Below are 15,098 nucleotides of genomic sequence, written 5' to 3'. Positions count from 1 at the left end.
GCTTACAAATCTGATCAGTTTTATCCTGTCTGCCTGCCTGCATCATTCCCCCCTCAGAGAAATTCCAGACTGTAATCTTAAGGGACGCTGGAGGGTGTCGAATCATTATATCTGCTATAGCTGCTTCCTGTTGATTAGGGGCATAGTACAGGACTTGCCTACCTGGGGTCTGGAAGTCTTCGCCTATCTCATCTAATGAATTTGTTTTATGAGCTGGAGAATTTTTGGTCACCACCCATGCCTGTGTTCCCTGCATGGCCAGTTGTTCTTAGCAGTTGTTGAGTTCTGAAACATTTAAGTTTGTTAATTAGCATAAGCAAAACTGGAACAAAGCCAACTGCAAGTGGTGTGCCCTTCAGATAGAAAGAACTTATCTTACAGACTTCCAGATAGTGGGTGGTGATAGGCTACCCTTATGCAGAGTATAAAACCATTTAGCTTGAGTGTAGAGGATTATAGTAAAAGAACCTAATAAGGAGTTTATTGTCAATAACGGCTCCCAGAGAGAATCAAAAGAGGAGGCAGGTACAGCATGTCTGCCTTAAGGTGCAGCAGTCTTGATACAACAAAAGCAAAAGCTTCACTAAACTTTTTGTTTTTGAAGAGATATCTAAGATCCTCAGTTGACTTCAGGAATAATCAGATGTGCCTTTTGAGTTCACATGTGAAGACTTTGAGCATGACCACCTCAGTACACATTTTTTTTTTACTGTTTATCCTTGTCTAGTACAGTATGTCTTTCCCTAATCTGCCATATTGGAATCTCCCCAGTATGACATTCTTTGAAGCCAACCTTGCCCTCTTCCTTTTTTTCTCCTGAATTTCTCAAAAATTTTTCATCTCAGTCTTGTGACTCTTTCACTGAATGTTTCATAATTCATTAAGTTTCATTTATAATATTTTCTCTTCAGTTTAAACTTGATGGTAGAGACCATGTTTGCTTTGTTTGTGTTGACAAAAAATTAAGTCATTTGTCAAAAAAATATTTAGTTAACTGAAATACCTATGTTGATTATTAAATGCAGTAGCTAAAAATCATGGATCTTGGGGACATCTATCAGTTCTGGATCTTTCATTCACTACCTATGCTTACTTTCCTAATTATGGCATGTAAAATACTAATTTGCAACCTGCAAGGGACAGAATCAGGACAGCTGGCATATGATCCATTCTATTTTTTTTTTTTTTGACAGGCAGAGTGGACAGTGAGAGAGAGAGACAGAGAGAAAGGTCTTCCTTTTTGCCACTGGTTCACCCTCCAATGGCCGCCACAGCCGGGGCACTGCGGCCAGCGCACCGTGCTGATCCGATGGCAGGAGCCAGGTGCTTATCCTGGTCTCCCATAGGGTGCAGGGCCCAAGTTCTTGGGCCATCCTCCACTGCACTCCTGGGCCACAGCAGAGAGCTGGCCTGGAAGAGAGGCAACCGGGACAGATCCTGGCGCCCTGACTGGGACTAGAACCCAGTGTGCCGGTGCCGCAAGGTGGAGGATTAGCCTACTGAGCCACAGCGCTGGCCCCATTCTATTCTTGGTTACTATAGAAATACACCCAGAGGAACAAGGTATGGCAAGTCACCTAATCCAAGCTCCTTATAAACATGTTGTCTAGATATCTATGTTTAAGTTGCTATGTAAGAATATCATACACTGGGTGGTTTAAAAAATATTCTTCAGGGAAGATTTGGTGTCTGTTAAGGGCCTGCGTTCTGCATCATAGATGATTGTTCTCTGTGTTCTCACGTGGCATAAAGAGGGCTGGTGGGCTCTCTGGGGTCTTTTGTAAAAGCACTAATCCATTCATGTGGTCTTCACCCTCATCACTCAATCATCTCCCAAAGGCTGCACTGTCTAATATTGTTGTATTGGAGGTTAAGATTTCAACATATGAATTTGAGGGAACACATACCTTCAATCCATAGCACCAGAGCATGAGGCAAGTAGACTAGTGATCTTTGGTAAGAGGAAGCACCCTTATCTATGGTGCGCTTCTAGCAGGATGTCTCTGGTTTATGGTTGCTTATAGTAAATACACCTGAAATCTGTGGACTCAAGAGACTCGGTTCTCTGAATAATATCACAAAAGTTGTATGGAACTCTTGGTTAAAAAGGTGTTATTTCAAAACTTCAATTTTCCTACTCTGTAAGGTGACTGGCAAGAAGGTAACAGAAAACTTAAAAACAGTGTTGGAGATTTATGGGATGCTATCAAACTACCCAACATACAGGTCTTAGGGGTTTCTGAAGGTGTGGAAACAGAAAATGGATTAGAAGGCCTTTCTAGTGAAATAATTACAGAAAACTTCCCCAATTAGGAGAAAGAAAGGGACATCCAAGTACAGGAAGCATAGAGAACTCCTAAAAACACAACCAGAAAAGATATTCACCACAACACATTGTAGTCAAACTCTCCAAAGTAAAACCTAAAGGTAAGATTCTAAAATGTGCACAAGAGAAACGCCAGATTAATTTCAGAGGATCTCAAAGTAGACTCACAGCTGACATCTCATCAGAAACACGACAGACTAGAAGGTAAAGCGAGAGATAGTCCACGTCTTAAAAAAAAAAAAAAAACTGTCAACCCAGAATACTGTACCATGCAAAGCACTTTCATTTATGAGTGAAGGTGAAATAAAGACCTTCCGTAACAAAAAGAAATTGAAAGAATTTGTTGCAACTCATGCAGCCTTACAAAACATGCTTAAGGATGTGCTACACAAAGAAAACACAGAAACATGGTTATCACTATGAAAGAATGAGAAGCAGAAAATAACCCAGTAAAGGTATAATATAAATCCAAAGTAAACAACAGGGATATTTGAGCAAAAACAGCAGGGCCAAGTCGTTGCTCATCAATAGTAACCTTCCACATAAAGGGCCTCAACCCTCCAATTCAAAGATACAGACTGGCTAAATGGATTAAAAAACAAAACCCATCTATTTTGTGCCTAAAAGAAACTCATCTCACCAACAAAGATAAACACAGACTGAAAGTGAAAGGATGGAAAAAGATATTCCATGCTAACAGAAACCAACAAGAACTTGTGTAGCCATCCTAATATCAGAGAAAATAGACTTTAACATAAAAAATGTTAGAAGAGATGAAGAAGGGCAATATGTAATGATTAAGGGATCAATTCAACATGGAAGATGTGATTATAATAAATGTATAGACACCCAATTAAATGGTACCTGGCTAATTAAAAGAAATGTTAATGAATCTAAAGGGAGACACTGACTCCAATGCAACAGTAATGGGGACTTCTATACCCCACTTTCAGCAATGGACAGATCAACCAGGCAGAAAATCAACAAGGAAACAACAGACTTAATCCACACTATAGACCAAATGAACCTAAAGGATATCTACAGAACTTTTCACCCCTCAGTGGCAGAATACACATTCTTACCAGTGCATGGAACTTTCTCTAGGATAGACCATTTGCTAGGTCATAAAGCAAGTCTCAGGAAATTTTAAAAGATTGAAATCATACCATGCATCTTCTCTAACTACAATGGAAAAAACCTGGAAATCAACAACTTAAGAATCTCTAGATAACATGCAAACAAATGGAGACTAAACAACAGGGCTCTGAATGAACAGTGAGTCACAGAAAAAAATCAAGAGAAATAAAAACTTTCTGGAAACAAATGAAGAGAAAAATACATCATATCAAAATTTATGGGATGGGGCTGGCGCTGTGGCTCACTTAATCCTCTACCTGCAGCAACGGCATCCCGTATGGGTGCCAGGTTCTAGTTCCGGTTGCTCCTCTTCCAATCCAGCTCTCTGCTGTGGCCCGGGAGGGCAGTGCAGGATGGCCCAAGTGCTTGCGCCCCTGTACCCGCATAGAAGATCAGGAGGAAGCACCTGCTTCCTGGCTTCAGATTGGCACAGCGCCAGCCATAGCGGCCATTTGGGGAGTGAACCAACGGAAGGCAGACTTTTCTCTCTGTCTCCTTCTCTCTCTCTCACTGTCTATAACTTTACCTGTCAAATAAAAAAATTAAAAAAAAAAAACTTATGGGACACAGCAAAAGCAGTGTTACGAGGGAAGTTTATAGCAGTTGGTGCCTACATGATGAAATTGGAAAGGTACCAAATAAATGAGCTATCTATGCATCTCAAGGACCTAGAAAAACAACAAACCGAATGCAAAATTAGTAGGAGGAAAGAAATAATTAAAATTAGAGAAGAAACAATATTGAAACAAAAAAATCAGAGAAACAAAAAGCTGGTTTTTGAAAAAATAAACCACACTGATACAAAATGGGTTAAAAAACAAGACCCATCTTTTCTCTGCCTACAAGAAACACATCTCACCAGTAAAAATTGCCATTTTTAGTCATAATTTTTAAAAAAGAGGGAGAAGTACCTAAATCAATAAAATCAGAGGTGAAAAAGGATATGTAACAACAAATACCACAGAAATAAAAAGAATCATCAGGAACTACTACATAAAGCTGTATGCCAAAAAATCAGGGAACCTAGAAGAAATGGATAGATTCCTGGACACATACAACCTACCTAAATTGAGCCATGAAGAGATAGAAAACCTACATAGACCAATAACCAAGATGGAGATTGAATCAGTAATAAAGACTTCCCCCACTCCAACAAAGAAAAGCCCAGAACCAGATGGCTTCACTGCTGAATTGTACAAGACATTTAAAAAGAACTAACTCCAATTCTTTTAAAGCTGTTCAAAACAACTGAAAGGGAGGGAATCCTCCCAAACTCCTTCTATGAAACCAGCATCACCTTAATTCCTAAACCAGAAAAAGATACAATAGAGAACTATAGAGCAATTTCTCAGATGAACATGGACACAAAAATCCTCAACAAAATACTAGCCAATAGAATCCAATAACACATCAGAAAGATCATTCACCAGGACCAAGTGGGGTTTATCCCTGGCATGTAGGGATGGTTCAAGATTTGCAAATCAATCAATGTGAACCATCACATTAACAAATTAAAGAACAAAACCCGCTGGTGCCGCGGCTCACTAGGCTAATCCTCTGCCTTGCGGCACCAGCACAGCGGGTCTAGTCCTGGTCGGGACACCGGATTCTGTCCCGGTTGCCCCTCTTCCAGGCCAGCTCTCTGCTGTGGCCCCGGAGTGCAGTGGAGGATGGCCCAGTGTTTGGGCTCTGCACTCCATGGGAGACCAGGATAAGCACCTGGCTCCTGCCATCGGATCAGCGCGGTGCACCGACTGCAGCGTGCTGGCCACGGCGGCCATTGGAGAGTGAACCAATGGGAAAAGGAAGACTTTTCTCTCTGTCTCTCTCTCTCACTGTCCACTCTGCCTGAAAAAAAAAAAAACCATATGATTGCCTCAATAGATGCAGAGAAACCATTTGATAAAATATAACATCCTTTCATGATGAAAACCTTAAGCAAACTGTGTATAGAAAGAACATACCTCAACACAATCAAAGCAATTTATGATAAACACAAGCCCAGCATCTTATTGAATGGGAGAGAGTTGGAAGCATTCCCACTAAGATCCAGAACCAGAAAGGGATGCCCACTCTCACTATTTCTATTTAATACAGTCCTGGAAGTTTTAGCCAGAGCCATTAGGCAAGAAAAAGAAATCAAAGGCATACAAATTGGGAAGGAGGAAGTTAAACAATCTCTATTTGCAGATGGCATGATTCTATATATATGGGATCCAAAAGACTCCACTAAGTGGCTATTGAAACTCATAAAAGAGTTTCGTAAAGTGGCAGGATATAAAATTAACATACAAAAGTCACCAGCCTTCGTATACACAGACAATGCCATGACTGAGAAAGAACTCTTAACATCAATCCCATTCACAATAGCTACAAAAAATATCAAATGCCTTGGAGTAAATTTAACAAAGGATGTTGAAGAAGGGTGGGAAGCGGGTGGAAGGAAGGTCAGGAGGGGAAGAATCACTATGTTCCAACATTTGTAAATGTGAAATGCATAAAGTTTGTATGCCTTAAATAAAATGTTTCTAGGTTAAAAAATAAAAATAAATTTCATCGACATATCTCAAAAATGCTAAAAAAAAAAGAAAGAAAGAAAAAACCTCCAAATACCAACATACTGGGGATTAGATTTCAATATATGAATTTGGAGAATTCACATTCCATCTATAGAGTCATGGAATTCGTGGAAGACAGGATGATGAGTCATGATGAGATCTCTACTTTAGAAAACAGGCACAACTGGCAGGGACTCATTTATTATTTCTTCAGATTGATGTATTCTTACCTCTCTCAAAAAGAAAAGTGCTTTGATTTTATTATGGAAATTGCTCATATACATGCTGAGATATAATAAAATAGAAACACAGAACTATTTCTTGAAGCCTGAGATTGTGCAACAGCCTTCTCAAGACATAAATTTGTGACCCAGAGCATGATCCAAGTAGTAGAAACAAGTGTCTTGAAGGAAAGTCAGAAAACTCACAGGAAGATTATTAACAGAAAAACAGTCATACACTACAGGATATAAATCACAGAGCAGAAGTCATCCTTCTAAGAAACCAGTTAAAATCTTAAGTAGCCTTAAAATCTTAACATTGGCTGCCTCAGAAATCTTCAAATGTGAATTTGTGTTCATCATATGCAGCCTTCATATGAGCCTAGAGTAAAATAATTTTCCATCTGTCATGTTTCATCACAGAATACCACCTTGCCCTTCTCAGAAGCACAGAAGAATTGTCACCCTCATGCACCTTACTTCCTCAGAACTAAACACCGCACTTACAAAAATCTCCCTTCTTTCCTACTTCTTCCTACCCCACTAATAAAATTTTAAAACTCTAAAATACTGTTATTTGATTAAATACTAAACAAATATTTTAAATAAATATTTAATATTATTAAATATTTAAAATATTAATTTTAATCTAAATGTATCCAATAAATAATCCAACTTTCAAATGTTTGCAAATGAAGAGTAATGCAATAAATTCATGTATCACTGAGAAATTTTAAATTTTTTCAAGTAAAAAAGTTCATTAAGACTTTGTGCAAGTAAGGGTGGGGCAATATGAAAATAAACCAGAACCATCAGAAGTAAAGATGAAATAAACTGTAACTCATCTATAAGAAGAATCCAGTTACCAAGATGTATGGGTAGATTTGGATGAATTATCTGCTTTTCTCGAAGTTCAAGTCAGCCCCCAAACCTTTGGGGGGAATCCTACACGGGAAAACCAACAAACCTGTCTGCAAATAACCCCTTATTATCACCAGTAGGCAACACCTAAAATGACAGAAGAGCAGGAAACCCAGTGGTTCCCACATCCTTCAAAGATAGCTATCTGAAGCCAACTGCTGCTGGTGGGAGTGGTGGGGAAGACAAGCAAGAAATTCACCAACCCAAGACACTGCACGGATGGAAGGCCGTCGTGCTCTTCTGTCCCTGCCGAGATACAGGGAACACACCATACTCCAGACCCACCAGCAGCAGCGAGAATTACATGATTTGGGAAAGATCAGAAATTTTATACAAGTCCAGCCCCCCAGATTCAGACACATACAATCTCCCTAAGACTAAAGTTGAAACAGGAGTATCAAGTAATGTTTCTCTCCTCACTACAATTCTTACTCCAAATACCAAAGGACAAACATCGGATCTCACAAGAGCTACTGAAATCTGAGAGTGTGACAAAAATACTGAGAAAATCCCAGTGCTTTCTGTATGCTGCCTCTGCTATGGCCTAGCTTATGAAATACCCTAAATTAATTTCGGGTGCTGGCCTAGAAATCTGATTCTTGAGTTCAACCTTACTGAATGGCTTATTTTTTGTTTTGTTCGGCAAATACTCTGTGCATGCAAACACAGTGGTAGGCATGGGCAAGATCTCACGGAGAACCCTGACTCCCATTACCATACGGTAGTAGCTTGGCAGGTAGGACCAGAGTTCATGTCTAAAGTCCACTGTCACGGAGATTTCTTCTTCCACAATAGCTCTTGATTGAGTCTTCACTTTTTTTTTTTTTTTTTGGACAGGCAGAGTGGACAGTGAGAGAGAGAGACAGAGAGAAAGGTCTTCCTTTGCCGTTGGTTCACCCTCCAATGGCCGCAGCGGCCGGCACGCTGCGGCCGGCGCACCGCGCTGATCCAATGGCAGGAGCCAGGAGCCAGATGCTTTTCCTGGTCTCCCATGGGGTGCAGGGCCCAAGCACCTGGGCCATCCTCCACTGCACTCCCTGGCCACAGCAGAGGGCTGGCCTGGAAGAGGGGCAACCGGGACAGAATCTGGCACCCCGACCGGGACTAGAACCCGGTGTGCCGGCGCCGCTAGGCGGAGGATTAGCCTAGTGAGCCGCGGCGCCAGCCAAGTCTTCACTTTTATTCCCACTTCCACCACCCCAGCACAAATGGTATTATATTGAACATAACTTGCAACACAGAAATTTGCCTGTTTGTGATCTCTCCCCTAGCTTTCTACACCATCCATAAAACCTTTCATAAATCTTTATTAAACACTGCTTTTCTCATGCCAGCCCCTGTGCAAGAATCTTCAGTAGATTCCCATGTCCTACATTCTGATATCCATGACACCAGTGAAGACAAGCTAATCTATGGACAGTGCTGGAAGGCCTAACAAAATAATTAGGAATATAAGATGACACTACTTAAGCTCCATTCAAGTTTTAAAAAACAGGATAGAATTATAAGACTGAAGCCCATGGAGTTGCATTTGGAAAATGTTGTATACGAGAACTATATCAGTGTCCATTCAAAAAGTATCAACTACACAGAGATGCAATAGTCCTCCATTATCAACCAAGGATATGTTTTAAGACATTCTGCAGATGCCAGAAATCATGGATAGTACCATATATATATATCATGGATACTTTTCACTAGACATATATACTTGTGATAGTTTCATTTACATATTAGTCATGGCAAGAGATTTCCAAAAAAATCTAACAAAATTAACAATTATTAAAAATACAATGCTATTTAAAATATGAATTGCTTATTTCTGGATTTTCCATTTAGTATTGTCAGACCACAGCTGACTATCAATAACTGAAAATGCTGAAAGTCAAACCATATAATTTCAAATAAAACATAGTTAACTAAATAAAAAACTATTAAATAGTTTCACTGAAAGAGTACAGACAAGAGGTAGCAACTGCAAGAAACAGTTTTTATCCATAGGCTTGAGGGAACAAAGAGAAAAGGGTGAAATTGTTAAAACTTAGAAACTTGGAGGAGAGGCTTATGCTTGATGGTTAAAATCTCCATTCCATGATTTGTTTGCCCTTAACTAGGACTTCAGTTGTTTGGTGTCTTAGTTTGTTTGGGGTGCTATAACAGGTATTTCTCACAGTTCTGGAGGCTGGGAAGTGCAAGGTCAAGGTAGCAACGGCTTTCATCTCTGGTGAGGGCTCACTTCCTGTTACTACAAGGCACCATTTCACTATGTCCTCACGTGATGGGAGGGACAGGCGGCTTTCTGTTTCTTCTTGTAAATGTGCATGTGTAAGGGCTACATTTTAAATGTAATCATCTCCAAAAGGCCCCACCTCCTCCTTGGAGATTAGAAGTCCAACATATGAATTTGGGGAGTACCCATGCATTTAGACTATTTGAGTAGTCCTGACAGGCTGAGAAAACCTCCAGGCCTGATGGGTCTGAATCCTCAGTACCCTGCTTTAGTCACGCTAATTTTCCACTAGCGTTTACAAATGGATATGAAAGTACTGAAGTACCCCTAGAAAACCCCTTAATTTCCAATGGTGCCTCCACTGTATAACATAAGCCAATTTCCCTTACATTTCCAGATGTAAAGTACTGAATACGTTCTTTTGAATTGTTTTTGTTGTGTTTTGTTGATGAAATGCCAAAATATAGGCCGGTGCCGCAGCTCACTTGGCTAATCCTCCACCTGAGGCACCAGTACCTCGGGTTCTAGTCCTGGTTTGGGCACCGGATTCTGTCCTGGTTGTTCCTCTTCCAGTCCAGCTCTCTGCTGTGGGCCGGGAGGGCAGTGGAGGCTGGCCCAAGTGCTTGGGCCCTGCACCCGCATGGGAGACCAGGAAGAAGCAACTGGCTCCTGGCTTCGGATCGGTGCAGCACACCGGCCATAGCAGCCATTTGAGGGGTGAACCAATGGAAGGAAGACCTTTCTCTCTGTCTCTCTCTCACTGTCTAACTCTGCCTGTCAAAAAAAAAAAAGAAAGAAATGCCAAAATATTACATATATTAGATCAAACAGGAAATATGACATGAATTACACAGTAACTCTAAAGAGCAGAACATTTAGAAATGGATTTGGTCTCAGAAACTAACACAAACTGTATCATTTATGGAAACTGATTAATAGTGCTTCACTGCTTCATCAATGTCCAGCATTGTGGCCCAGTTGGTTAAGATACCACCCTCAACACCAACATCCTATATGATCACCAGTTCAAGTCCTAGCTGTTTCACTTCTGATCCAGCTATTTTACCTACTTCATATAGTTCTCACTACAACTTGCTAAGGTATGTATTATTGTCCCCGTTTTACAGACAACAAAACTGACCCAGATTGACTTTCCCAAAGCTATTCAAATAATGGACAACACAGCACCAAAACACACTTTTCTACTACCAAGTCTTGATTGTCACACCATTCCACACTATTGCTTATTATAAATATAATTCATAGATATAGTAAATCAAATTATCCCATGGGATTACTACTTTAGTAATGTAAATAAATTCTGAGACATGATCTAAATAAACTTCATGAGTTATGCTGATCTGTATTTTTAGTGATTCAGTTAACTTTTCCCTCCTTATCAGATGTCTAAAACTCAAAGTTCAACAAATATTAATAAACATGATTTGTATAATCATTCCTTGTCCCTTTCCAAGAAAAAAGTCATTTTACAATCAGCGTTTCTGTAATTAGTATTTTTCCCTTTTTGTAACAGATCTAAGACACCTATTAATTTGACTTACATTTCTTTTGTCTGTTATATAGTTTACACCTAGGTTTGTGTTGCACTACGTCTTCGCTGCATACATATTACAACACCCTCATGGCTTCCTTTTGAAATGGCTCCTGCTCTATGACATTAGTGGTATGTATTAAAAACAGACAGTAGGGTGGCTGCTAAGATCTGGCAACAATGAATTCTATCACTTACACCTTAAGTCAGATTCTCCCTTTCAAACTCCATTTCTGAACCTCATTTAACCCTTTCTCTCAACTAGTTAATACCAAATGCCTAGATCTTCATAGACTCCTTTGTCTGCAAAAGGATGTCCTTCTAAGTCATTGAGACTCTGGGCCAGAAGCACTCCAGGTACTTAAGGTATAACACTGAGCACAAGAGACTCAAATCTGCCGTGGGGGGAGTTTCTGTTCTACTGGGACCTCCCCATCAAAATTCTATCCTTGAGTGTCTTTGCCGGAATGAGGAAATTTCAGATTATGGTATACAAGGTATGGAGTTTTTGCTTAAAAAAAAAACTTATTAATTAAAATATCCTGACATAAGTGGGATGCATTTACCCTTTCCTCCTTTCTCCTGTGAAATGAATTTTTAATTTAAAAATATAATGATGTATTATGGAAAAATGTATAGGGATGTATAAAACTAAACTGTTGTATCAAAAATTCTCAAACATCATTAAGCAGTTTCCATTTTCCCTTTCTGCATGAGTATGTTTCCTGAGGACACCACTGGGGTAAAAACTCTTGCTCAAGTTCGCACAGCCAGCAGGCCAGAGAGTAGAAACCCAACCCGACCTAACTTAATTCTCAGAGCAGGGTTCAAGGCCCTAAACTCGGGTTGCCTCAGCATGCATAGTATCCACACTGCTGGCGTACAAGGTGGCACCATGCACCTGCACAGCCCGCGTTCCTACCTGGAGGTGAAACCCAGAAGCGTGCCGTCACCACGCTGCCACTGCGGTTGCTACAAAAACGAGGTCCACACACAGTTTCCGGTCGTTCCTGCCATTGTGAAAACCAGCACCGCACCGTCTCCACACCGCGCCGTCCTCACACTGTCCTCACTTGACAGGGAAAAGAGAAGGCGCCATGTGTCCAAGCCACCATGTTAGGTCCACACACAGCTTCCAGTCATTCCTGCTGTTGTGAAAACCAGCACCGCACCATCTCCACGCCGCCATCGTGGTTGTTATAAATACGAGGTCCACACACAGCTTCCGGTCATTCCTGCCGTTGTACACACCGCACCGCGCCGTGTCCACACGGCCATTCCGCGCCGCCCTCACACTGCCCTCACTTGGCGGGGAGAAGGGAAAGCGCGCCACGTCTCCCGCTCCCGGAGCTGCAGGGCTCCCGAGCGGCTCGCGCACGTCCGTTCCCTCGTCAGCCTCCGCGACGCCCCGGACTGGCGCCCGGGCAGGGCCTGCGGCGGGCGCGGCGCCTCCCTCCGCCATGGCTGCCCTCCGGAAGAAGCTGGTGGTGGTGGGAGCCGGCGCCTGCGGCAAGACGAGCCCGCTGGTGGTGTTCAGCCGCGACCACTTCCCGGAGGAGTACGTGCCCACGGTGTTCGAGAACTACGTGGCCGACGTGGAGGTGGACGGCCGGCGGGTGGAGCTGGCGCTGTGGGACACGGCCGGCCAGGAGGAGCACGACCGCCTGCGGCCGCTGTCCTACCCGGACACCGACGTCGTGCTCCTGTGCTTCGCCATCAGCAGCCCGGACAGCCTGGAGAACGTGCCGGCCAAGTGGGCCCCGGAGGTCCGGCACTTCTGCCCCAGCGTGCCCCTCGTCCTGGTGGGGAACAAGAAGGACCTGCGGAACGACGCGGGCACCAGGCGGGCGCTGGCGGCCTGGAAGCAGGAGCCCGTGCGGCCTGAGGCAGGCAGGGACGTGGCCAGCAGGATTGGCGCCTTCGGCTACCTGGAGTGTTCGGCGAAGACCAAAGAGGGCGTGAGGGAGGTGTTTGAGATGGCCAAGAGGGCTGCTCTGCACGCCAGACGCGGCAAGAAGAGGTGGGGCTGCCTGGTCCTGTGAAACCTTGCGGCTCGGTGCGAGTGGCGTGTTCGCTGGGCTTCCTGTCTGCTTATTGGCGTGTTTTTTTTTTTTCATTTATCAGTGGTTTACCAAAGACTGCAAACCGGAAGTCACCTTGCTACAGTGTTTAGAAGTCAACCATGGTCAATGATATCCAACTCGGCCACCACCACCATCCCCCCCCCCCCCCGCCACTGTCCTGTACCCTAACCCTGCCTGACACAGCAGGTGCTGTGAATTTCTTCACTTCTTCTTTCTTGAAAGAGAAAGCAGGTGTCTCTTGTGAATGAGGTTGGAACTACTTTAAAACCAGCATCCCACCTGGCAGCTGCAGGGTACTCTGATGCGTTACCACTGCGGAGCTTTGCTCCTTAGCAGATCTCATTGGTGTACCTCTGGGTATCCAGTTTGTTTCAAAAAAAAAAAGTGGGGGGGGAGTGGGGACTCAGCCAGCAAAACCCAAGTCCATGCGGCTGTGGCAGAGTTACAGCTCTGTGGTTTCAGGTTTGTTACCTTATGGTTCCTGTGTAATTAGTGCCACTTAATGTATGTTACCAAAAATAAATATATCTACCCCAGGCTAAATGTGGTTTTGGTATAATTGGATTGCATAATACCGATATTTGCCAACCCTTCAGAATGTGTATTGGCTTGTAAAAAAAAAAAAAAAAGTAGTGTTTGAAAAAAATTGAGATTGAAGTTTCAATTTCAGTTTTGAAATTCCCACTGTGTTACTATCTCTGGTAAAAGATAACCACATCACTTGTTTTCTACCTATATCAGTACCTGTTTCCAGAGATGAGCTAAGTCAATAGGACTTTGTTTTCACACCTGAGGCAATTAGAATCTGTGGAAGGTGCTATAATCTCTCTCACCTGGCCTGCAGGCTCTGGCTGTAATTCACAGCGCTTTTTCTCTTCACTGGGTCTAGGTTCCCTCACAGAGAAATTGCCAATCTTAAAGGTGGAACTTGATTTCCCGCTTCGCTTTAGTGGACTAATTTTTTTCCCCTGTACATGTTAATTTTTCCAACTAATAAAATAAAGGTAGTTTCAGCCCCAAAAACAGTGCTGAAGTTTTTTGAAACCTGAAATGGCAAGAAAGGTGGTAATGGAGGACAGATTTCAATGTCACTGTTAGTCTAAATTATTAAGCAACCAGATAGGATTTATAAAGATTTAAAATATATCTTCATGGTGGGAATAAACAAACATTATCTTGGTTTGTAGCTCCATTCCGAATTCTGTAAAACACTGGTAGAAATGGTTTGCAAACTTGTTCAGTACAGGGCCACATCATAAGTATCTTAGGCTTTCCAGACCATTCTTTGTTGTGTATTCTTTTTTTGGTGGTTTATTTTATTAACAACCCTTTAAAGAAATAGAAAGCATTCTTAGCGCTATGCAAAAACAGGCCCCAGGCCAAATTTAGTCCATTAGCTGTAGTTTGCTGTCCCCTAGAAATGAGGTTCTGGGTGTCTGGTTCCACCACAACCTTCTCTGCTATTGTCTACATACATGTCTAAGATGTACAAGGTGAACTTTTTCACTGGAAGTTTTGTGACTGGCCGAAACAGAGGTAAACTTAAAAATTCTGATTACATTTTTTCTTTTAAAAATGCTCATGTTACAAAATAAACAGATACAGCGATTTCATGCTATATTAACATAAAGAGATTCTTTGTTTTTCTTTCACTTATAAAAGTTCAAGAAATACTTTTAAATTTTCAAATTGAGTACTTTTTTACAACAGTAAGTGCATAAATGATTGCTGTATCATCAGAAGTAAATGTATAGCAATTCATTGGGCATTGTAGAGTATCACAAATATATCAAAGTAGAGTATATATTTTTTTGACAGGCAGAGTTAGACAGTGAGAGAGAGAGACAGAGAAGACTTTATATTTTTGGCCGGCGCTGCGGCTCACTAGGCTAATCCTCCACCTGCAGCGCCGGCACCCCGGGTTCTAGTCCCGGTTGGGGCACCAGATTCTGTCCTGGTTGCTCCTCTTCCTGTCCAGCTCTCTGCTGTGGCCCAGGAGGGCAGTGGAGGATGGCCCAAGTGCTTGGGCCCTGCACCCCATGGGAGACCAGGAGGAGGCACCTGGCTCC

General features: G+C 42.3%; 1 protein-coding gene and 1 long non-coding RNA gene across 7 annotated transcripts in view; one reads left to right on the top strand and one right to left on the bottom strand.

Moving 5' to 3' along the window:
• The window catches only part of LOC149124939 (uncharacterized), a 201,166-nt gene that overhangs the window by 183,753 nt on the left and 2,315 nt on the right, over positions 1 to 15,098 (bottom strand). For 3 of the 5 annotated variants that reach the window (XR_016211755.1, XR_016211756.1, XR_016211754.1), the window contains exon 1: positions 11,868 to 11,939. The exons of 1 other annotated variant lie outside the window; for it this stretch is intronic. This is a non-coding gene — a long non-coding RNA (uncharacterized LOC149124939). Of the gene's footprint in view, positions 1 to 11,867; positions 11,990 to 15,098 lie in introns of those variants that run through there. One more of the 5 variants, XR_016211752.1, reaches the window with a different exon arrangement.
• Positions 12,188 to 13,924, top strand: LOC149124940 (transforming protein RhoA-like). Of its 2 annotated transcripts, XM_089302199.1 has the most exons (2): positions 12,188 to 12,965; positions 13,070 to 13,924. In XM_089302199.1, exons 1-2 carry the CDS (start codon positions 12,406 to 12,408, stop codon positions 13,116 to 13,118), a joined length of 609 nt encoding a protein of 202 aa, XP_089158325.1. In that variant the 5' UTR covers positions 12,188 to 12,405; the 3' UTR covers positions 13,119 to 13,924. The 2 variants fall into 2 exon arrangements, with proteins under 2 accessions (XP_089158325.1, XP_089158326.1); XM_089302200.1 differs by lacking the exon at positions 13,070 to 13,924 and having other exon boundaries at positions 12,188 to 13,044.

The sequence above is a fragment of the Oryctolagus cuniculus genome, chromosome 8 (assembly GCF_051225735.1).
Source record: "Oryctolagus cuniculus isolate XC-2025 breed Fujian yellow rabbit chromosome 8, ASM5122573v1, whole genome shotgun sequence".
Classification (NCBI taxonomy): domain Eukaryota; kingdom Metazoa; phylum Chordata; class Mammalia; order Lagomorpha; family Leporidae; genus Oryctolagus; species Oryctolagus cuniculus.
Note: the sequence above shows the minus strand (reverse complement) of the source record. Positions and strands in the feature narration are given on the sequence as shown.

Bases quoted from the DNA above. Each gene is read 5' to 3' on its own strand.
- LOC149124940 (XM_089302199.1), top strand. From the start codon at position 12,406: ATGGCTGCCCTCCGGAAGAAGCTGGTGGTGGTGGGAGCCGGCGCCTGC. The intron at 12,966-13,069 runs GTGGGGCTGCCT...TTCATTTATCAG, and splicing joins GCCAGACGCGGCAAGAAGAG to TGGTTTACCAAAGACTGCAA.